General features: G+C 42.8%; 1 protein-coding gene across 1 annotated transcript in view; it reads left to right on the forward strand.

Moving 5' to 3' along the window:
• dhx57 (DEAH (Asp-Glu-Ala-Asp/His) box polypeptide 57) overlaps positions 1-23835 on the forward strand; it is a 110525-nt gene that overhangs the window by 45457 nt on the left and 41233 nt on the right. Inside the window, exons 6-10 of the mRNA XM_084324430.1 lie at positions 7851-8046; positions 12211-12335; positions 15498-15631; positions 15835-15889; positions 17999-18216. Coding sequence (XP_084180556.1) covers positions 7851-8046; positions 12211-12335; positions 15498-15631; positions 15835-15889; positions 17999-18216 — 728 coding nt within the window. The remainder of the gene's footprint in view (positions 1-7850; positions 8047-12210; positions 12336-15497; positions 15632-15834; positions 15890-17998; positions 18217-23835) is intronic.

A 23835-nucleotide genomic window follows, 5' to 3' on the forward strand; every position in this document is an offset into this window, starting at 1 on the left:
TTCAGCCTGATCGGGCCTTGTTCTCATAGCCATCCACCCGGTCAGCATATCTTGTTGCAATAACGAATGCCGTTATTGGTAATCAATAATCAGAAACTACCCCCCCCCCCCCTCCTTTCATGCATTCATGGTGGAACATGATACCGATCATATGCATTTTGATTTTTAACTCTAGCTTGTGTAGGGCCGAAACGCCAATCGATTTAACGTTATTAGCTTAGCGCCCTATAACTAGCGTTGCAGGAATTATACCAGACCATTCCGATATAACGTTCATATTCACGACGCTATAGAACGGGAACGTATTGATGAAAAATCTTTTTCTTTATGGCATATTGAAGGGAAGGTTTATACTGTCGATTGACAATGACAATGGACACATAGCAATAATATAAAATATAGATTTAGCTCTACAAACAACCTCACGCACAGTGAAACATTGTAATGAAAAGCTGGCCTCCTAGAGTGGGCCCCGTCTACCCAATGGCCCCGAATGTGTTAAATAAGCTAACATAAATAAGCTTACAGCTAACATTAAATAAGCTTGCAGCTAGGGCTGCAACTAATGACTATTTTGGTAGTCGACTAATCTGTCAATAATTTTTTCGATTAGACGACTAATCGAAAACCAATTATATTTATAAAAAAAAATTATTTTGCACTACCTATCTTTGTGAAAGTGGCTTCTCAGCTCTGGTCCAGCTGAAGACAGAGCAGAGGAACAGATTGGACATTGAGCATGACCTCAGAGTTGCTTGTCTACCATCACCCCAGACTTTGAGACTCTTGTCACTCAGGACCAAACAACATCATAACATGATGATCCCATAGCAAATTAAAATAATGACTCATGAAACATTTGAATTTGGATCTTAAGCAACTTTAAATGAATGTATTTGAAGAACAATACAGCAAATGCAATCACTCATAAGATAAATAAATTAAATAATACAAATTAAAGTGGAAGTGTACTTTAAATAACTAAAAAAATAATAATAAAAAAGAAATAACTAGCAGCATCTGCCCCCAGCACCGCGGCTGATGGGGCTGTAACTTGGTCCAGGACCAGGAGGGTGACGTGGAACAGCTGTAAGGGGAGAGGGGGATGAGTCAGATCAGACAGACTTCTAGGTATTTTGTTTGCTGTGTGTGAGAGGAGTCCATGTGTGTGTGTCTTACTCTGATCGCTGTGTGAGTGAGAGGAGTGTGTACTGTGTAATTTGTGTATGTGTGTGTGTCTTACTCTGAACGCTGTGTGTGAGTGAGAGGAGTGTGTATGTGTGTGTGTCTTACTCTGATCGCTGTGTGTGAGTGAGAGGAGTGCGTGTGTAATGTATTGTGTGTCTGTCTAGTCTGTCTGATCATCTCCTGCAGGGGAACACAGTACACCATTTACAATTTCTTTAAATTGCAGTGCAGGAATGTGAGCATATCGACATGCTCTGGAGTGAGGCTGGCCCGCTTCTTTGAGGCGATGTTCCCAGCTGCTGAGAAGAGACGCTCAGAGGGAGTGGAAGTAACTGGAATGCACAAGTATGACTTGGCTTGTGATGCAAGGGTTGGGTACTTTGCCTCATTCAACTTCCACCAAAACGGGGGGTTTTCTGTCTTTGAGATGGTCTGCTCTCCGAAAGTACATCAGCACTTCGTTAATGATCGCTTGTGTGCGTGCATCGTGATCATTGCTCTCAGTGTCACTGACTGTTGACTCACATCCAAGCAGTGAATCGAGAGCTGAAACAGACCTAGTTGTCTCAGCTGAGGCTGTGGCATCATTGTCATTAATGTCAAGTTGGGGTCAGACAGAGTCGCAGTCAGTGGCCATCTCTGTTCCAGCAGGCGAGTCACAATGTAATAAGTGCTGTTCCACCTGGTAGAGACATCTTGGATAAGTTTGTGTTCCGGGGTGCCCATCTGTTTCTGCTTTATTTTCAGCTTGCTTGAAGCCAGTTCACTCCTTTTAAAGTGCTCGACGAGACACCTCGCTGCTCCTAGTGCTTTACTAATCAGAGGCTGTTTCAGTGCATGATTGATCACCAACTGTAATGTGTGGCCTGCGCAGCAGATAGACACCCATCCATGTTTTTTCTCCAAGATGCCAGCAGCCAGCAGGACATTGGCGCCATTGTCATGAACAACCGCCACAAGCTTGCTTGGAGGGATCTCAAACCTTTCCACAGCCTGCTCAATCCATGTAGCAATGTTGGTCCCAGTGTGCCGTTCTTCGAGTGGCATGGTTGTGAGGCAGAAGCTATTGAGCTTCCAGTCATCACTTATAAAGTGACAGGTGATGCCAAGATATGCCTCTGTCGCAACACTGGTCCAGGCATCAGTTGTCAGGGCAATCTTGTTCTTGTTTGCTTTAAGAGCATATTTAACCTTAGCAAAAGTAGCTTCATACTTTCCCTCCATGAGCTTTGTAAAATGAGTTCTGGAAGGTAAGGTGTAACCTGAATGGAATGTGGTGACCATCTGCTAAAAGCCCTCATCTTCAACCATCGATAATGGTCTCATGTCTTTAACAAGCATGGTGAGGATGCTCTCTGTGAAGACTCCAGCCATTTGAGGGGTGCATGAGCCTTTCTTCAGGACAAACTCATCCACACGCATTTGCTTTGTCCTACAATAGAAAGAGAACAAAACAGAAAGCTGTATTAATTATCATCAGAATTTGTAGGCTATAGTATCAGTTTATTTTTATTAATTATAGTCAGCCTTATATATACCTAGACTAGAATTAATATTGAGATGCAATATCTGTTTTCCCACTAGAGGGAGTTATCGCTTAAGGGATATTATTTTGTGGACTACAGACAGAGTGACTACAGATATATACGTGAGGTATTTCCGTATCCGGTTGGTCGGCATAACAAACGAAACTAAAAGTGCAGCAGCAACGCTGTAACCTGTACTAACTACTAAGCATGGCTCTGTTTAACGTTACAACATACCGCAGCAGCGCAGCCTCTATAAGCCTCAGCAATAGAGTTCGCATAGCAAGCATTATATCCATATCCATGAGATGTTCTGTTTTCCAACGTAAAAAATACAATAACTACTATCTAGAACATAGGGCTGGGCGATATAACGATAACGATAAATATCGCGATATATTTTAATAATCGATATCGAATATCGGAACATACCCATGTTCCGACGTCACCGTGGCTCCGGGGTGCTTTCGTTTTAGATGCTTGTGCATCGCCGTGGTGCTGCTGTGGAATGCCAATTCCACCTTGCAAAATCGGCATTTAACAGTTTTCTTCGGTTTGTCATCTGTAAAAAATGCCCACACCTTTGATGCCCTCGGTCTCGCTTTATTTAATTCATCTCCGTCTTTCTCTCTCCCTTCCGCCATCGTTCATTCTTTCTTCTGAAGTGAAGTTCTTACCTGCGCGGCTGCGCCGTTACTACCAGAATGCACTGCAGTCAGACAATGGAAACGATACTGCCCCCAGTGTATAAAACTGATTGTTTTTATGCGACGCATCGACGCAACAATTTCTCGTCAACGATTTTTCATAATCGACATCGTCGATTATGTCGACTAATCATTGCGGCCCTACTTGCAGCTAACATTAAATATGTTTGCTGCTAACATTAAGTAAGCTTGCTAGCTAACATTAAATAAGCTTTGAGCTTACCTTAAATAAGCTAACATTAATTAAGTTCGCAACAAACATTAAATCAGCTTGCTAACTAACATTAACACTTTCGCGGCCAACCACATATATATATACGTTATTGGGCACCAGCGGTTAACGGTCAAATAATTTTCCCTTTTTTTCCGATTTTAATATCCTATTCAATGTCAGGGACCTGTATGTTGCCGTTAAAAGGCATAGTGGGACTCCGAAGGTGCACTACCGGCCAGATCCTGCTAGTAGGCAGTATCGAGAGTGCAGTAAACCCTGTTCCAGACCGGGTGCTACGTTTAAACCGCTCCGGACGGACGTTTCTAGTAATGCGAAACCTAGGGCTTCACCCGATCACATTGAATCGTTTTCGGGACCCCCGATCCATATGTTGTGTGGGTTATGTCGTGGACCAGATGGACATAGGATGGACCAGATGGCGATCAAATAATTGGAATATTCTTTTTGGAATACCACCGACCACAGGTAAGGACAATATGATGTCAATTTCAGCTTGATCGTGCAAGGTTATCATACCCATCCCCCTGATCGGTGTATGTTGTGGTAATAACGAATGACGTTACTGGCAATCAAATAATCAAACGACCCCCCCCCCCTTTCATGCATTCATGATGAAACATAATACCTATGATATAGATTTGATTTGAAAATAGTAGCGTGTCCAGTGACGAAACGCCAATGGTTTTAGTAGAATTCACGTTGCGCCCTATAGCCGGCCTCCCAGGAATTAGCCCGGATCATTCCGAAATTATACTTGGGCTTAAAAAAAAATATAGTTTGTTTCCTGTTGGTTGTCAGTTAAGGCATGGGTAGGTAGGGAATTTATTTTATTTTATTTTTTCATTTTATTCTTTCCCACGGCGACTATGGATAGGGAATTTCTTTATTTAATTAAAATGTTCACAACAACATGGATGCATGTACTCTGCCAGCATGTTTAATATCCATAATACTAAAGGTTTGACTAAGATTTCTATGAAACTTTATTCGAATTTTTTTTTTTAAATAAATCTGTTTTTTTTTTATATGTAATTTTTTTTTTAAATAAAATATATTGGGTCGCACCTAAATCGGCAGGGTCGGTCGGCAACCGGAAACAAACAAAAAAATTTGTTATGCCTTATTTAGAGATGTTCCGATACCATTTTTTCTTTCCCGATCCGATTCCGATGCTTTGGGTATCGGCCGATACCGATACTGATCCGATACCAGTGCATACATTAATTCTTTTTTATATTATATAAATTATAAAACGGTTTAAAAAATATTTTTTTTACAGCTACAGATACTGTTTTATATATACTGTTTTTTAGTAATAACTAGAAAGTAATGGTATTTATTCAACAACAGGTGATTGTATAGATTAGTATTAGTATCATTAATTGACAACTATGCTCAATGAGTTCACCCACGGAAGGGTTGTTGGGACATTGGTTCCGCACGGACGTTATACGTTGTTGCACTTGCTATCCAGGTGCTCCGGTTTAGTTAGCTAGTAGCAGAGGCTCTGGCTAGTAGTAAGGTGTGTTGTGATTTTTAATGCACAATAAATATTCAACATTATCTTTTGAGACTCTGCCTCAGACTCTTATCCTTTGGCACTAAAAGCTAAACATTGTCACCGGTATGGCTGTCCGCAACATGTCATTAATTGCGTGCGAGAGGTCGATCAGTGACGACACTTGGGTTAGCCACGTTAGCGTGAGCTAGGTGGAAAGACAATGTAACGTTACTGGTGAAAAAGTGATTTACCTTGGAATACTCCTTTGCCAACTTGCTGTACTTTGCTTGCAGGTCTGCAGCCATTATTGCTGGATTATGAATAGCCCCAACTTTAGCCAAGGTAACGTTAAGCTAAAACGAGCTCTTCAGCTAATGCTAATAACACCAGCAAACGAACACATCAGAGCTCCCCATCTAACCGCTCTGTCGGGACGATGGCATTTAATCTGCTGTTAAAATGACAAAACAGCATTGACACTTTAATTCACGGTAGATTAAAACATGTTTGTTTTATAATGCTCACTCTCAGCAGGAGGATACCGCACGTGTTGTTGATAAATTACGTCATATGGGATCTGAGGCTAGACTTTCGGCGTACTCGCCGATACCAGCATTTTAGGCTGTATCGGAGGCATTTCCGATACTGGTATCGGTATCGGAACAACTCTACTTATATTCACCACGGGATGCCTGTTACTGTTCCGCAACTGTAAGTTACTTCCGGGGTAGGCCTGATTGGCCCCGACAGGCACGTGACAGGCGCGGCCACGCCCCCGCGGCAGCCTCAGGACGCGCAACTTTCTCTGCCGCGCGGCACGCTCCGCGGCAGCATTATGTAGCAGTAATATGCCCTTTTTCACTATCCAGAAATAGCTCAATTGGCAGCGCTGCATTGGTGTGGATCCTACCGTCCGTTGCTGGCAAGTTCGATTCCCTTCAATTATTATTATTTTTTTTTTAACATGCATTCGTTCGCCGTTAAGTTTAGGCATGTTAACTTTAAGCATTGTTTCGGAGTTGGTTAAGGTTAGGCATTGTTTCGGAGTTGGTTATGGTTAGAAAGGTTACGTTTAGGCGCTGTTAAGGAGCTGGTTAAGGTTAGAGTTTGTCTTAGAGAATGGCAATATTCTTTCGGAGTTGGTTATGCCTTATGGTTAAGGTTAGGCATGGTTAAGGTTAAGGTTAGGCATAGTTTCGGAGTTGCTTAAGGTTAAAGGGTTAAGTTTAGGCGCTGTTAAGGAGCTGGTTAAGGTTAGAGTTTGTCTTAGAGAATGGCAATATTATTTCGGAGTTGGTTATGCCTTATGGTTAAGGTTAGGCATGGTTAAGGTTAAGGTTAGGCATAGTTTCGGAGTTGCTTAAGGTTAAAGGGTTAAGTTTAGGCGCTGTTAAGGAGCTGGTTAAGGTTAGAGTTTGTCTTAGAGAATGGCAATAGACAGCCTATTTCCGCGTTGCAGCGCGAGGCAATAGACAGCCTATTTCCACATGACAGCTCAGCAGCCTCGTTGCGCGTCCTGAGGCTGCCGCGGGGCGTGGCCGCGCCTGTCACGTGCCTGTCGGGGCCAATCAGGCCTACCCCGGAAGTAACTTACAGTTGCGGAACAGTAACAGGCCCACGGGATAACGCGTGAACGTATTCATGAACAAATGTATTCTTTTTTGCATCTTGAACGGAAGATAGTTACTGTCAAATGACCATGGTATTGTATCCATAGCTATAATATAAAATATAGATTTAGCTCTACAAACAAGGTGACTCACAGTGAAACTATGTAATGGAAAGCTGGCCCAGCTATAGCTAGATGGGGAAATCGAATGGCCGCGAATGTGTTAAATAAGCGTGCAGCTAACATTAAATAAGCTCATATTAAATCAGCTTGCAACTAACATAAAAAAGCTTTGAGCTAACCTTAAATAAGCTAAGCTAACATTAAATAAGTTCGCAACTAACATTAAATCAGCTTGCTAACTAACATTAAATAAGCTCGTATTAAATAAGTTCGCAACTAACATTAAATAAGCTTGCAGCTAATATTAAATAAGCTTGCTAGCTAACATTAAATAAACTTGCAGCTAACATTAAATAAGCTAACATTAAATAAGCTTGCTAGCCATTTTCCTTTGACATCCAAATAGAAATAAGGAAAACTTTAGCAAAGTGCTAAGCACGATTAGCATAGCTAACATACATTCTGCTTCTGCAGTAGTGATGCTGCTGAATGTAGCTCGGCTTCTGCAGTAGCTTGCTGGTGAATGTCAGTGAAAACATCAGCTCTTAATTGGTCAACTTTTCAGCATGTGATGTCAGCAAAATCATCAGCTGCGATTGGTCTACTTTAGTCGGAACAGACAGACAGACAGATGGACAGACCAACGGGCCTACTCCATAAAGACAGGTGTCACTTTTCCCATTTTTCAAGGCTACCGCCAACCTAGAAAGATGTGGACTACGATCTATCAATCAATCCATCAAGAAATCAAAGCCGAATGTTTAATCCATAAATGAATTGCAGACAGAGCAGTTGAATGTTGATGGATGTCTCCATGTTGAATGAAATACTATACAGACGAGATGTAAAGTTTTGATCCGTGTCTAGGGTGGTAATTGTGTATACTATACACACAGATGTAAAGTTTTGATCCGTGTCTAGGGTGGTAATTGTGTAAATTGTGCTCTCTTGTTTCCTGAAGCTGTGGTAAAACCACCCAGGTCCCACAGTTCATCCTGGACGCGTCTCTGAGCGGTCCGGCGGACCAGGTGGCCAACATCATCTGCACCCAGCCGCGCCGCATCTCCGCCATCTCTGTGGCTCAGAGGGTGGCCCAGGAGCGGGCAGAGCGCCTGGGCAACTCCGTGGGCTACCAGATCCGCCTGGAGACCGTCAGGGTAGGAGAACATCCACTAACCCAGTAGGAAACAGTGGGGGAAGAAGAGGGTTCTCAAAAAGCTAAATAAATGGCTGCATTTATATGACGATATAAAATTTTTGTTCCTCACATTCACACACCGACGGCGGAGGCAACCATGCCAGGTGCCAACCTGCACATCGGGAGCAATTGGGGGTTCAGTGTCTTGCTCATGGACACACTGCCCGGGTGGAGCGGGAATCGAACTGGGAACTTTCCGACTACCAGACGACCGCTCTACCTCCTGAGCCACTGTCGCCCCTAAATACTGTACAGATGGAGCAGTTAGGACCGTCTACCGTCTGCAATACGTGGCGCGGTTGATTTTGATGCCACCAGGGGGCGCAAAGCCAGAGAGCACGCCATGATGTCTGATCACGATGTGCAGCGTTGATGGGATAGCCACAGCGCTTCAGAAAATAGGTCTCGAAAAAGCCAGAGAGAAACTGTTCAAGAGAGTACAATTTTAATATTTTGAAAGCCCACAGCCTTTTGTTTGCAACTTGCATTTATGGGCAGCTCTACACCAGTGGTTCTCAACTGGTCTAGCCTCAGGACCAAATTTTGTCCTTAGTCATTAACACTTTGAGTGCCAACGTCGAGAAATCTTGTTAGTTCATGCCATGCGTTGAGTGCCAAGAACAAGAAATCTCGTTATTTAATCGTTATTTTTTTCATTATCGATTTCCATAAATTGTTCATCAATCTAGCGTTACCAGTGGGGATCTGTCTGAGCTCGAACAGGGAAAATACCACCCCCTATCGTCTCGCCGGATGGTATTGCACCCATTGGACTGGACTGAATGAAATGGATGGGAAAAAAATAGTCCGGAATCCACATTTTACTTGTCAGGCATGTAACCGGAGACGATCCCAGTCATTGCCCACCCTCAGAACAGCGTGGAATATGTGTTACCAGTACCCAGCGTTGGATCAACCAAACGCGATCGATATTTGGAATGGCGATCAGGAATTGGAATAATCTTTTTGGAGAACATCTGATCTGAGGTAAGGAATCTATTTTACCAGTCTTGGGATAATCTGAGCTCTTTTCACCTATATCTCAACGTGTCCTGTGTGTGTGCTGATCAGGAAATAAGATAATCGATTTTTCAGCCCGCTTCTCTAGTGTGCAGAAGTACACATATACTATCGATAATCTAGCATTTATTTGAAAACTATTCATAAATAGGCCGAAAAATTACAACGTGTTTTGTGTATTCCAGTAAAGCGTGATTCCTGCAGAATAATTTTGTTTTAAGTTTAAAAAAACTAGCGTTTTTCAAAATGGTATAAAACGGAAATGAACTGATTAAAAAAAAATTAAAATCAGTTTCGACAATGTTGACTGGAAACAAGTCATTGATAAGCGACGGGCGTATTAGACACATAGCCATAATTTAAGATATAGTTTATGCGTTCGCAAATGTGATCGCCCTCCCATTGACTACAGCGCTGGCACTCAAGCGCTATTTCTGGCGCCCCCCTGCTGGCACTCAAAGTGTTAAGTCACAACCCACATTTTTTAACCACTTTGATTTATTTTACAAAAGAATTGTGCAGTAATACACAATCCTTCATGCATTGTTAAAAAACATGAAATAAAAAAAAAGTTAACAATAATGCTTCTTAGCTTAACTCAATGGCTGCCAACAACGATTTAATACGTGTTTGTCCACCAATCGAATAACGCCAACCACTTATATATATATTATTGGATCGTTATTTCTTTTATTTGCTATTTCCATTAATAAATCATCCTGGAAGGCTGTGGTACTGTGTGGCAATGTGTCTGAGATCGCAAAGGTCCAATACCCCTGCCTGGTGGTATGCGGCTGATGTCGCACTTCCTTTCTGACTCTGTGTATGGCTCTGTGCATCATTGAAAGTCATCCGGGCGGAGTTTTCTTGTAACGTGGATCAAGATCTTCACCCGATCGCATTGAATCGCTTTCGGGACGCCGGATTCATTATGCTGTGGGGGGTTATGGCGTGGGCCAAATGGACATACGATCTAGCAGATGGCAATCAAATAATTGGAATATTCTTTTTGGAATATCATCGGCCACAGGTAAGAGCAATTTAACGTCAATTTCAGCTTGGTTGTCCATTGTTTTCATAGCCATCGCCCTGATCAACGTATGCTGTTGTACTAACGAATGCCGTTATTGACAATCAATTCATCAGAAACGACCCCCCCCCCCTTTCATGCATGCATGATGGAACATAATATACCGATCATATGCATTTGAATTTTTTATTGTAGTGTGTATAGGGACGAAATGCCAATGGATTAAGTATAATATGTATCGCAGGCTATTACTAGCCTCCCAGGAATTACCCCAGACCACTCTAAAACCATACAGGTGCGGCTCGATAAATTTGAATATCGTGGAAAAGTTTTTTTATTTCATTAATTCAATTCAAAAAGTGAAACTCTCTTAGATTATAGATTCATTACACACAAAGTGAAATATTTCAAGCCTTTATTTGTTTTAATTTTGATGATTATGTCTTACAGCTCATGAAATTAGATGTATTTTTCTTTTGTATATAGAAATGTCGGCCTTCTGAAAAGTATGTTCATGTATGTTCACTCGGTACTTGGTTGGGGCTCCTTTTGCACAAATGACTGCATCAATACAGCTAATATAGACTTTTCCACGATATTCTAATTTATTGAGCTGCACCTAATTTATTGAGCTGCACTTATATTCACCACGGTATAAAACGAGAATGTATGGATGGAAAAAATATTACTTTTTCACATCTTAAACGATAGATACTCGATGTAAAATGGGCCATAGTATTGCATAGCTATAATATTTAAATAGTTATAGCCCTGCAAACAAGGTCAGCGACTCCCACCGTTTACAGCAGTTACGGTAGCTACACTAGGATTCACATCACCAGATCAACACACACTAGCATTCACATCACCAGATCATCACCAGACACTAGGATTCACATCATCAGATCAACACACACTAGGATTCACATCACCAGATCATCACAGACACTAGGATTCACATCACCAGATCATCACAGACACTAGGATTCACATCACCAGACACTAGGATTCACATCACCAGATCAACACACACTAGGATTCACATCACCAGATCATCACAGACACTAGGACTCACATCACCAGACACTAGGACTCACATCACCAGACACTAGGATTCACATCACCAGATCAACACAGACACTAGGATTCACATCACCAGATCATCACCAGACACTAGGATTCACATCACCAGATCAACACAGACACTAGGATTCACATCACCAGACACTAGGATTCACATCACCATATCCACACAGACACTAGGATTCACATCACCAGATCAACACAGAGACTAGGATTCACATCACCAGATCAACACAGAGACTAGGATTCACATCACCAGATCAACACAGAGACTAGGATTCACATCACCAGACACTAGGATTCACATCACCAGATCAACACAGACACTAGGATTCACATCACCAGATCAACACACAGACTAGGATTCACATCACCAGATCATCACCAGACACTAGGATTCACATCACCAGATCAACACACAGACTAGGATTCACATCACCAGATCATCACCAGACACTAGGATTCACATCACCAGATCAACACAGACACTAGGATTCACATCACCAGATCAACACAGACACCAGGGAGTCCGTCGGTCCCAGTATCCCTGAGAACAGACACTGGAATCATTTCACCATCTGGTGCAACTTAAACAGTCCCCTCTAGACACAAACCCGTTCACTACTAGACAGGATGTTGGGCTGAAAAAGGCTACATCACAGGGACCATCGTGAGTTGACGGAATGCCACAATATTTCCATTGTTTGTCCACTTTGTCAAATATTGTTAAAAATTAAATAAAAATATCGGTTTTAAATATTGCACAGTCAAATCACATTTAAAATGTTTATGTAATCAATCATGCAGCCCTAATCCTCCCCCTACACGCACGCACGCACACACACACACACACACACACACACACACACACACACACACACACACACACACACACACACACACACACACACAGACACACACACACGCACTGAATATAGTCTGGTGCTGCACAGTGGGTTGAAGGTGAGCTGCTGTGTGTTCCCCCTGCAGTCGTCCGCCACCAGGCTGCTGTACTGCACCACAGGGGTGCTGCTGAGGAGGATGGAGGGAGAGGCGGACCTCAGAGGCATCACTCACGTCATCATAGACGAGGTCCACGAGCGCACGGAGGAGAGGTGAGGACATTGCCACGCAGGCTTTCTCTGTAGGACCACCACTGAGGCTGAGCCCAAACGTGCCAACGTTCGTTCGTTACATTGGCATTTGAATTCTAAATCGACATTAGAATTTTTTTTTTTAATAAAACAATTTATAAATTAAAAATAATATATTTTTTTAGGTGTCTATTTATTCTGTTTAAACCAATGGGTTTTTTTCTTCACAGTTGCAGATAAAGATTAGGCTACATTAATATTATAGGAAAGTTTACTAAGTAACTAATTGTCGGAAATTCGTTTTAAGCCACATATATTGGATCAGGATTTTTTTCTATAAAAAAAAACAGCATTTCAAAGTGAATTGTGTCCTTTTAAATACCCTTTTTAAAATGAAAAATAGTGCTTGGAAAAGTACTTGAAAGTCATTGAATTTCATTTTGCAATGTCTGGGAACCGTGCAGGAGCTCAGCCAGACACCCCACCACTAGAACCTCATGTACAGGTAGCCTGAGCTAAACAGTAGCCCTCTGGTCCAGCCTCCTCTCCTCCCTCCTCTTCCTCTCCTCCCTCCTCTTCCTCGTTCCCCAGCCTCCTCTCCTCCTCCCTCCTCTTCCTCGTTCCCCAGCCTCCTCTTCCTCGTTCCCCAGCCTCCTCTCCTCCCTCCTCTTCCTCGTTCCCCAGCATCCTCTCCTCCTCTTTTTCGTTCCCCAGCCTCCTCTCCTCCTCCCTCCTCTTCCTCGTTCCCCAGCCTCCTCTCCTCCTCCCTCCTCTTCCTCCTCGTTCCCCAGCCTCCTCTCCTCCTCACACTCTTCCCAGACACAAGCAGACATCTATGCACCTTTGGAACAGACCCCAGATCTCAGTGTCAGGCTGGACTCTCTGTCTCCTCTTGTGTTTGTCAGTGACTTCCTGATGCTGGACTCTCTGTCTCCTCTTGTGTTTGTCAGTGACTTCCTGATGCTGGACTCTCTGTCTCCTCTTGTGTCTCAGTGACTTTCTGATGCTGGACTCTCTGTCTCCTCTTGTGTCTCAGTGACTTCCTGATGCTGGACTCTCTGTCTCCTCTTGTGTCTCAGTGACTTCCTGATGCTGGACTCTCTGTCTCCTCTTGTGTCTCAGTGACTTCCTGATGCTGGACTCTCTGTCTCCTCTTGTGTCTCAGTGACTTCCTGATGCTGGACTCTCTGTCTCCTCTTGTGTTTGTCAGTGACTTCCTGATGCTGGACTCTGTCTCCTCTTGTGTCTCAGTGACTTCCTGATGCTGGACTCTCTGTCTCCTCTTGTGTCTCAGTGACTTCCTGATGCTGGACTCTCTGTCTCCTCTTGTGTTTGTCAGTGACTTCCTGATGCTGGACTCTCTGTCTCCTCTTGTGTTTGTCAGTGACTTCCTGATGCTGGACTCTGTCTCCTCTTGTGTTTGTCAGTGACTTCCTGATGCTGGACTCTCTGTCTCCTCCTCTTGTGTTTGTCAGTGACTTCCTGATGCTGGACTCTCTGTCTCCTCTTGTGTTTGTCAGTGACTTCCTGATGCTAGACTCTCTGTCTCCTCTTGTGTCTCAGTGACTTCCTGATGCTGGACTCTCTGTCTCCTCCTCTTGTGTCTCAGTGACTTCCTGATGCTGGACTCTCTGTCTCTTCTTGTGTTTGTCAGTGACTTCCTGATGCTAGACTCTCTGTCTCCTCTTGTGTTTGTCAGTGACTTCCTGATGCTGGACTCTCTGTCCCCTCTTGTGTCTCAGTGACTTCCTGATGCTGGACTCTCTGTCTCCTCTTGTGTCTCAGTGACTTCCTGATGCTGGACTCTCCTCTTGTGTTTGTCAGTGACTTCCTGATGCTAGACTCTCTGTCTCCTCTTGTGTTTGTCAGTGACTTCCTGATGCTGGACTCTGTCTCCTCTTGTGTTTGTCAGTGACTTCCTGATGCTGGACTCTGTCTCCTCTTGTGTTTGTCAGTGACTTCCTGATGCTGGACTCTCTGTCTCCTCCTCTTGTGTTTGTCAGTGACTTCCTGATGCTAGACTCTCTGTCTCCTCTTGTGTTTGTCAGTCACTTCCTGATGCTGGACTCTCTGTCTCCTCTTGTGTCTCAGTGACTTCCTGATCCTGGACTCTCTGTCTCCTCTTGTGTCTCAGTGACTTCCTGATGCTGGACTCTCTGTCTCCTCTTGTGTCTCAGTGACTTCCTGATGCTGGACTCTCTGTCTCCTCCTCTTGTGTCTCAGTGACTTCCTGATGCTGGACTCTCTGTCTCCTCTTGTGTCTCAGTGACTTCCTGATGCTGGACTCTCTGTCTCCTCTTGTGTCTCAGTGACTTCCTGATGCTGGACTCTCTGTCTCCTCTTGTGTCTCAGTGACTTCCTGATGCTGGACTCTCTGTCTCCTCTTGTGTCTCAGTGACTTCCTGATGCTGGACTCTCTGTCTCCTCTTGTGTCTCAGTGACTTCCTGATGCTGGACTCTCTGTCTCCTCCTCTTGTGTCTCAGTGACTTCCTGATGCTGGACTCTCTGTCTCCTCTTGTGTCTCAGTGACTTCCTGATGCTGGATTCTGTCTCCTCTTGTGTCTCAGTGACTTCCTGATGCTGGACTCTCTGTCTCCCCTTGTGTCTCAGTGACTTCCTGATGCTGGACTCTCTGTCTCCTCTTGTGTTTGTCAGTGACTTCCTGATGCTGGACTCTCTGTCTCCTCTTGTGTCTCAGTGACTTCCTGATGCTGGACTCTCTGTCTCCTCTTGTGTCTCAGTGACTTCCTGATACTGGACTCTCTGTCTCCTCTTGTGTCTCAGTGACTTCCTGATGCTGGACTCTCCATCTCCTCTTGTGTCTCAGTGACTTCCTGATGCTGGACTCTCTGTCTCCTCCTCTTGTGTCTCAGTGACTTCCTGATGCTGGACTCTCTGTCTCCTCCTCTTGTGTCTCAGTGACTTCCTGATGCTGGACTCTGTCTCCTCTTGTGTCTCAGTGACTTCCTGATGCTGGACTCTCTGTCTCCTCTTGTGTTTGTCAGTGACTTCCTGATGCTGGACTCTCTGTCTCCTCTTGTGTCTCAGTGACTTCCTGATGCTGGACTCTGTCTCCTCTTGTGTCTCAGTGACTTCCTGATGCTGGACTCTCTGTCTCCTCTTGTGTTTGTCAGTGACTTCCTGATGCTGGACTCTCTGTCTCCTCCTCTTGTGTTTGTCAGTGACTTCCTGATGCTGGTGCTCAAGGACCTGATGGTGCAGCGGCCCGACCTGAAGATCATCCTGATGAGCGCTACACTCAACGCTGACCTCTTCTCCCAGTATTTCTACAACTGTAACACTATCCACATACCAGGTGGGGGCGCGCGCGCGCACACACACACACACACACACACACACACACACACACACACACACACACACACACACACACACACACACACACTCAAGCCATGTTTATCTTGATCACAGCTGTATGACTGGTTTGTTGTATTGTTGAGTGCTTGTTGTGTGCTGCTGCTGTTCCAAACTAAATAAAAAATAAATCTTATCTTCCAGGGCGCACTTTCCATGTGGACCAGTTTTTCCTCGAAGATGCCATCGCCAAAACCCGGTAAGTAGGCCGACACGATATAGCCAATGAGCACCTAGTTACTTAACGATATAGCCAATGAGCACCTAGTTACTTAACGATATAGCCAATGAGCACCTAGTTACTTAACGATATAGCCAATGAGCACCTAGTTACTTAAAGGGGACATGCATTATAAATGGCTTTTTTCTGTGTTTAGCATGGTTTTATAGTGATACAGGTTAGTATCAATGGGTCTGTGTCTCTAATTACCATATTGACTCATCAGTCTAGTCTCGAGTTCACGAGATCCTCCCTCACTAAACTGTTCTGAGAGGGAGAGAGATCTCGTCTGGGACACACACAAACTTGACTTAAATAAACCTTACAGATGTCGTCCATAGACTCACAGGAATTGTGTAAAGTTGCCCAAATAGTGCAAGGAATAGCAATGCATGTCTCCTTTAAGGATATAGCCAATGAGCACCTAGTTACCTTTTTACCAAAAAGCATGTTGTTCATTCATTCAACCTTTATTTAAACTTGAGGGGCACTGAGGGTTCCCTCATTTACAGTGAAGTTGAGTCAACAACTAAAAGAGATCGAATAACACAAAGATAAAAACAAGTCATCAGCACGATAAAGATGAAACAGGAAAATCAGACTAAAAGCAGTTGCAAATACATAAATTGCACAAAGTGCATCTAAGGGCGTTCCAAGAGTACGGAGCACTAAAAGAGAAGGCAGTTTTTCCAAAATGAGAACAAGCTGGGGGAACCTCTTTCTACTAAACATTGGTAAGCTGGTTTTGTTCCTATACAAGAAGCCAATTTTCTGATTGTCAATATGATATTTAAATGTGCATTTCTCATCAAGCCAGATGCCAAGATATGTATACTCCGTAACAGCGGTTATATGCGGTGTATTATGGTCAAGGTCTCTGGTTCTAGAGAACAACATGAATTAAATGTTGTTCTCATTAAGTACTAACTTAAGTTTAATAAGTTCATCTTGTATGGCATTAAAAGAAAGAAACATTTCCATCCAGGCCAATACTACGTAATATATTCATGAGCAGAAACATTTCCATCCAGGCCAATACTACGTAATATATTCATGAGCAGAAACATTTCCATCCAGGCCAATACTACGTAATATATTCATGAGCAGAATCATTTCCACCCAGGCCAATACTACGTAATATATTCATGAGCAGAAGCATTTCCATCCGGGCCAATACTACGTAATATATTCATGAGCAGAAAATGATCAACTGTATCAAAACAGACAGATCTATAAAAAGGAAAGCACAGTTTTCTTTTTTTTTTTTTTTTTTATCTATAGCAGAAACTATATCTGTAACCAAAGTGATATAGTGCTATGGTTAGCTCTAAATCCACATTGGTGCAAAGATAATGCCTGGAGAGAAAATCATTGTAATTCTTTAGTTTTACCTAATAGCACATTGTAACTCTTTAGTTTTACCTAATAGCACATTGTAACTCATTAGTTTGACCTAATAGCACATTGTAACTCTTTAGTTTGACCTAATAGCACATTGTAACTCATTAGTTTGACCTAATAGCACATTGGAACTCATTAGTTTTACCTAATAGCACATTGGAACTCATTAGTTTGACCTAATAGCACATTGGAACTCTTTAGTTTTACCTAATAGCACATTGTAACTCATTAGTTTTACCTAATAGCACATTGGAACTCTTTAGTTTTACCTAATAGCACATTGGAACTCATTAGTTTTACCTAATAGCACATTGGAACTCATTAGTTTGACCTAATAGCACATTGGAACTCTTTAGTTTTACCTAATAGCACATTGGAACTCTTTAGTTTTACCTAATAGCACATTGGAACTCATTAGTTTTACCTAATAGCACATTGGAACTCATTAGTTTGACCTAATAGCACATTGGAACTCATTAGTTTGACCTAATAGCACATTGGAACTCTTTAGTTTGACCTAATAGCACATTGGAACTCTTTAGTTTGACCTAATAGCACATTGGAACTCATTCGTTTGACCTAATAGCACATTGGAACTCATTAGTTTGACCTAATAGCACATTGGAACTCATTAGTTTGACCTAATAGCACATTGGAACTCATTCCCTCTTGCACCCGTTCTCCCAGCTACGTCATTGAGGACGGCAGTCCTTACATGCGCTCGGGGAAACAGACGTCCTCCTCCTCCACAAGTGGACGAGGAGGCAGAGGAGCGCCGAAGGATCTGGTGGAGGACTTGGGAGACGATATGTGGAACTACATGTCTCTCTGCAAGAAGGACGTCATCAAGGACTCTATCCCCGACCAGCAACTCAGCCTGCAGGAGCTCACGGTCCGATACAAAGGTCAGCAGCCAGCACGTGTTTTACTTTTAAAACTATGACTGAGTGCGTCTTACTTGATGGAAGTTGACTATAGATATTCACTTGGTGTGAATGTTCAGGAACATCCGTGTTTCTCAGCGTCCGGTATCAACCTGATACAGGGTCACAGAATATTGGCCAGCAGGCTGCAGGTTTTATAGACGGACTTGTGTGTCTCGCTGTTTTGTTTTTGACCATGATCAAGTTAGACATATCGTTAGCCTCATACGATAATTGCCCAAGTAATTTTTTGGCCAAATTGAGATTTCTGCCTAACTGTAATCTCCTCACACTGCTGCATCGCCCTGGCTTAGTGTCCTCAGCCAATCGGAACGCTTGTTACGTTAAAAAAAAAAAAAAAACATCTGCCTAACTCTCTCGTGTGACTTGTGCATTTTAACGTTACATACACAGATGGCGATCGCATGACTTAGGCAATTATCATATAAGGCTAACGAAATGGTGTGTGTATGACATGAATGTATGTACGAGGGAAAATATATAACAATATCTAGTGAATGTTATCTATAGCACCTTTAAAAGTTGAATATATATATATATATATATATATTTTTTTAACTTAAATTTTTTTTTAACATTTATAGACAAACAATACTTACACAGAAATGGATCCCATAACACAATATGAAAGAATGCAGTGAACATAAATGGTTACATGAATAGCATTGTTGGTTATAATTATGTTTCCACTACAGTTGTTTTTCCAGGCACTTAATACAAAGACTGATTGTATACCGCCCTTGAACAGGTATAGACTAATTTAATACCTACTCAAAAGGATTAGATACTGACTAAGGCAAATGTGTATGGTATGGGTCCAGTGACCCTCCTTGAATTTCCTTCTTCTCTTATCCCTCGCCCTTTCTATTTCTTTTATACTAAATTTCTCTTTGCCTTTTGATTCACCCATTTACAAACCACATCTTCCTTGATTATTAATACAACATTGTTAAACAGACATAAATAATAAAGTACAAAAAATGTAATACAATTGTAATGCTCAAAAAAATTAAAAATAAAATCAGAAAATACTAACTACAGTAAGTCAAAAGTGTGTGACATGGGTTCAGAGACCCTCCTTGAACCTCTTTCCTCCTTTACCCTTCGCCCTCTTGTGATGCATTTGGTTCTTCCTCTGTGATGTCGTTTTCGTTCCCCTTGTAATCCTCCAACTTTCCCCATCTTTCTCCAAATTTCTCTTCCTGTAACCTCAGCATGTGTGTTATCCTCTCCATATCCTGTATCTCCTCCACTATTCCTACCCATTGTGCTATTGTCGGTGGGTCTTCTTTGTACCACAGTCTTGTTATTGCTTTTCTGGCCGCTATCAACATTATCTTTATTAAATATTTGTCCCCCCCTTGTATTCCCTTGTGTGTCAGGTCTCCTAAGTAAAGCACCAGTCCTGTTTGTGGTAACCCATATCCTAATATTCTGATCATTGCCTCCCCTATCTCCTCCCAATACCCCTTCAGCTTCTGACATCCCCAGAATATGTGCGTGTGATTTGCCCCCTCCTTCCCACACATCCTCCAGCATGCTCTTTGTGTTGGTGCATATTTTCCCTTCAGCTCTGGGGTTATAAAGAATCTGATTATGTTTTTCCATCCAAACTCTTTCCATATCCTCGATCCTGTTGTTGAATGTTGCACCTCGCATATGTTCCCCCATTCCTTCCCTGTTATTCCTATCTCTAGTTCTCTCTCCCATTTCTCCCTTATATAATCGGTCGTGTGTCCCTTGCTGGTCATTATAGCCCGGTACAGTGCTGATATTACCCTTCCTTTCCCTCCTTCGTATGCCCTTACTATCATCCTAATTATTCCATTCTGTTCTTCGTCCTTGTCCCCTCTTATTTCTTTATTATAGTAATCTCTAATCTGTAGATATCTGAAGTGGTCCTTGTTTTCTAGTCCAAATTTCTCCTTTAATTTTTGTAGTGTTTGCATTTCCCCCTTCTCTATCATTTTGCATATCGCTGTTGCCCCCCCCCCCCCCCCCCCCCTCTCCCACCTTCTGAATCCATGGTCCAGCCTCCCTGGTTTGAATCTCTTGTCATGTGCTATCCATCTCAGAACCCCTGACTGCTTCTCTAATTTGTGTGTTTTTACTACTCTGTTCCATATGGTCAAGGTGCATTTGGTGATAGGATCTAACAGTCCCTCTTTTTCTTTGAACAGTTCCCTATCTCCCACCAGAGCTTGTACCTTGTATCCCTCCCCTTCTTTTTCAATGTCTTTCCATCTTGCCTCATATTTATTGTCGTTACACCAGCACGTCACTGCTCTCAGTTGCGCTGCATAATAATAATCTTGTAGGCTGGGTACTGCCATCCCTCCCTCTTCCTTTGTAGTGTTTTATATCTGACCCGTGGTCTTCTCCCCGCCCATATAAACCTCTATCAGTCTGTCCCACTCCCTGAATTGATTCTGTGGTATTTGTATCGGTAGTGACTGGAACAGGTACAGTAACCTTGATAGTATGTTCATTTTAATGACCTCTATTCTTGAATTGAAGTCCAAGGGCATTACTGTCCATCTCTCTAAGTCTCTCTTGATGTTCTGATTTATCTGTGTATAGTTCGCCTCAAACAGTTTCCCCACCCCTCTCGTGATGTTCACCCCTAAGTATTTAATCTTGTCCATGTCCCATCTTATCCCGTACTGTTCCCTAATTTCCGTCGTTGGGGTATAGTTCCATGCTAAGGTCTGTGTCTTTGTCACGTTTAGTTTGTATCCTGAGTAGTGGCCATATTCCTTCAGTAGATCCATCAGTGCCGGGAAGCTCTTGTCTGGTTGTCTCATGTATACTATCACGTCGTCCGCAAATAGGCCTAGTTTATATTCCGTTCCCTTTATCCTTACTCCCTTGATGTCCTCGGTCTGTCTGATCAGTTGCGCCAGTGGTTCTATGAAAACGGCGAAGAGCGTTGGTGAGAGACAACATCCCTGTCTGGTAGCCCTCTCTAATCTGATTCTATCCGTCAGGCTGCCATTCACCTTAACCCTCGCTGTCGGTTCTTGATATAGCGCCTTGATCATCTTCATCGCCCTCCCGTTCAGTCCGAACCTCATCAATGTTTTATATAAAAATGTCCAGCTCACACTGTCTAATGCTTTTTCTGCATCTAGGCTAATCAGTACCGCGCTACCACCTTGTTTTTGTATCTCCTCTACTATGTGTAATGTCTTTCTCACGTTGTCCTGTGTCTGTCTCCCTTTAATAAATCCAGTTTGATCTTCATCTATAATGTCTGGCATAAACGTCTCAAATCTCTTTGATATTATCGATGTATACATCTTGTATATGATGCAAACACCCTGACATCTTTTAAATCAGCCCTCAAAACTCACCTTTTCAATCTTGCTTTTGACCTCTAATTCTGTCGGTGTTATTTTATTTTTGTCATGTATTATTTTTGTTCTGTTTTTTGTTTTGCCATAGTTTGTCTCTCCTGCCCATGTAAAGCGTCTTTGAGCACCTGGAAAAGCGCTATATAAAATAGATGTATTATTATTATTATTATTGTAATCCACGTTGAGTATGGACACAGGTCTGAAACTACTACATAATTCTCGATCCTTCCCTTCCTTCGGTATCGTGGTGATTATGGCTTCCTTCCACGAGGGGGGCATTTTGTGTGTCTGAACGCCGCCCCTAACATGGGTGCTAATTCCGTTCTAAATGTCTTGTAGAATTCCGATGGGAATCCGTCGCTCCCCAGAGATTTGTTGTTTTTAGCTCTACTAATTGCCTCTTCCAGTTCTCGTTCCGTAATTATTTTATTTAATTCTTCATTCTGTTCTTTCCCTATCGATGTTAACTCTAGCTTCTCCAGATATGCTTCTATTTCCTCTTCTCCCGCTGCTTTTGGCTGTGTGTATAGTCTCATAGTATTCTCTAAATGTCCTCTCTATTTCAGCTGGGTCTCTCAATATTTCATTAGTCTTTGTATCCCTTATTGTGTGTATCGTGTTCAACTTCTGTTGTGTCCTAATTCTCCTAGCCAACAGTCTGGTCGCTTTTGGTCCCCCTTCATAGTACGTTTGTTTCATGAACCTCGCTTTCTTTTCTATTTCCGTCAATAATTCCCTATTTATCCTGGCCTTTACTTCTTTGATTTCTCAGAGCGTTTCCTGTTCTTTTGATATCTGGTGTCTCCCCGCTAGCTTCTTCAGCTTCCCTATCAGATTGTGATATGTCTCCGTTCTGGCCTTCTTCAGCATTGCTGTCTTCTCGATCAATTTCCCCCTTATCACCACCTTCAGTGTGTTCCATAGAATGTTCGGATCTACCGCCCCGTTGTCATTTTCTTCCTTATACCTGGCTATCTCCTTGATCTGACTCACCACCCCCTTGTTATTTAATATTCCTACATTTAGTCTCCAGATCGTGTTCCTCCGTCTCCCTTCTAGATCTACTGTCAGATATATGGCACTGTGATCCGATATGTCCGCTACTCCTATTCTGCTCTCCCGTACCCTGTAACTGTCCCCCGTCGTCATCAAAAAGTTGTCTATTCTCGCATATGTCACGTGCGGGTGTGAGTAATGTGTGTGTATTCCCTGTCCATGGCGTGCATCCCCCTCCAAACATCTATAATTCCCATTTCCGTCATCTGAATCTCCCGCGCATATCAATATCCCTTCTAGTTCCATCACTATCATATCAAAAATGTTCTCATATAAATCCCTCTCACTCTCTGGGGGTGCATAAACATTCACTAACCTAACCATTTGGCCCTCCATTTTCCCCTTCACCAGAACAAATCTTCCCTCCTTGTCTCTTACTTCCTTGATCAATTCAAATTTGACTGTTTTTGATTAACGTGATTACTCCTCTCCTCAGGTTCCGTTTAAAGGAACTATAGTATGCATTTTCATATCCAAATCTCTTCAGTTTCTCATGATCCTGTGCTACCAAATGTGTCTCCTGCAAAAAAATCACTTCCATCTCACTTTTTTTACACTTCAACATCACTTTGCCCCTCTTTATCGTATTATTCATTCCATTAACGTTTAACGACATCATTTTTATACCTTTAACCTCTGTCATCTTTCTTCTTCTTTCGTCTATCAGTCCCCCCCATGTCACAGTCATTCCCCCCTCCGGTTGTAGCCTCCGCTCTCTTCACCGAATACATATAACGATTAACATAAATAAAAAACATAAACTTTACATAAAGTGCTCCCAAGGCGTTCGGGGGGTCCCTGTGTCCCCCCCTGTCCCCTGCTGGTGGGTGAGGGGTAATTGCTCTCCTAGCGAGAGGCCCCCTCCTGACGGCTTGGGGGTTTGAAACCCTTACCCCCAACTGCTCGTCATATTTGTCCAGCCTTCTTACTGTTTTTATTGCTGTCGAGCTCCTGGTCAAAAGCGCTCTGTCCTTCATTCTGATCAAAGACCCCCATTTCCTAGGTCCCTCTCAGTGTGGCTCATATGTTCCAATGTCCCTCCTTCCTCCCAAACACGTGTGTGGTGTTTTCTGTGTACCCCTTTTACTTTCTTTTCCTCCCCTCTATTTTCTATGTGATGTCCATTTATCCCCTTAATCCCTTCCAACTGTGTTGCTCACAGCGTGTG

Source organism: Notolepis coatsorum, assembly GCF_963971535.1.
Source record: "Notolepis coatsorum genome assembly, chromosome: 1".
NCBI classification, from domain to species: domain Eukaryota; kingdom Metazoa; phylum Chordata; class Actinopteri; order Aulopiformes; family Paralepididae; genus Notolepis; species Notolepis coatsorum.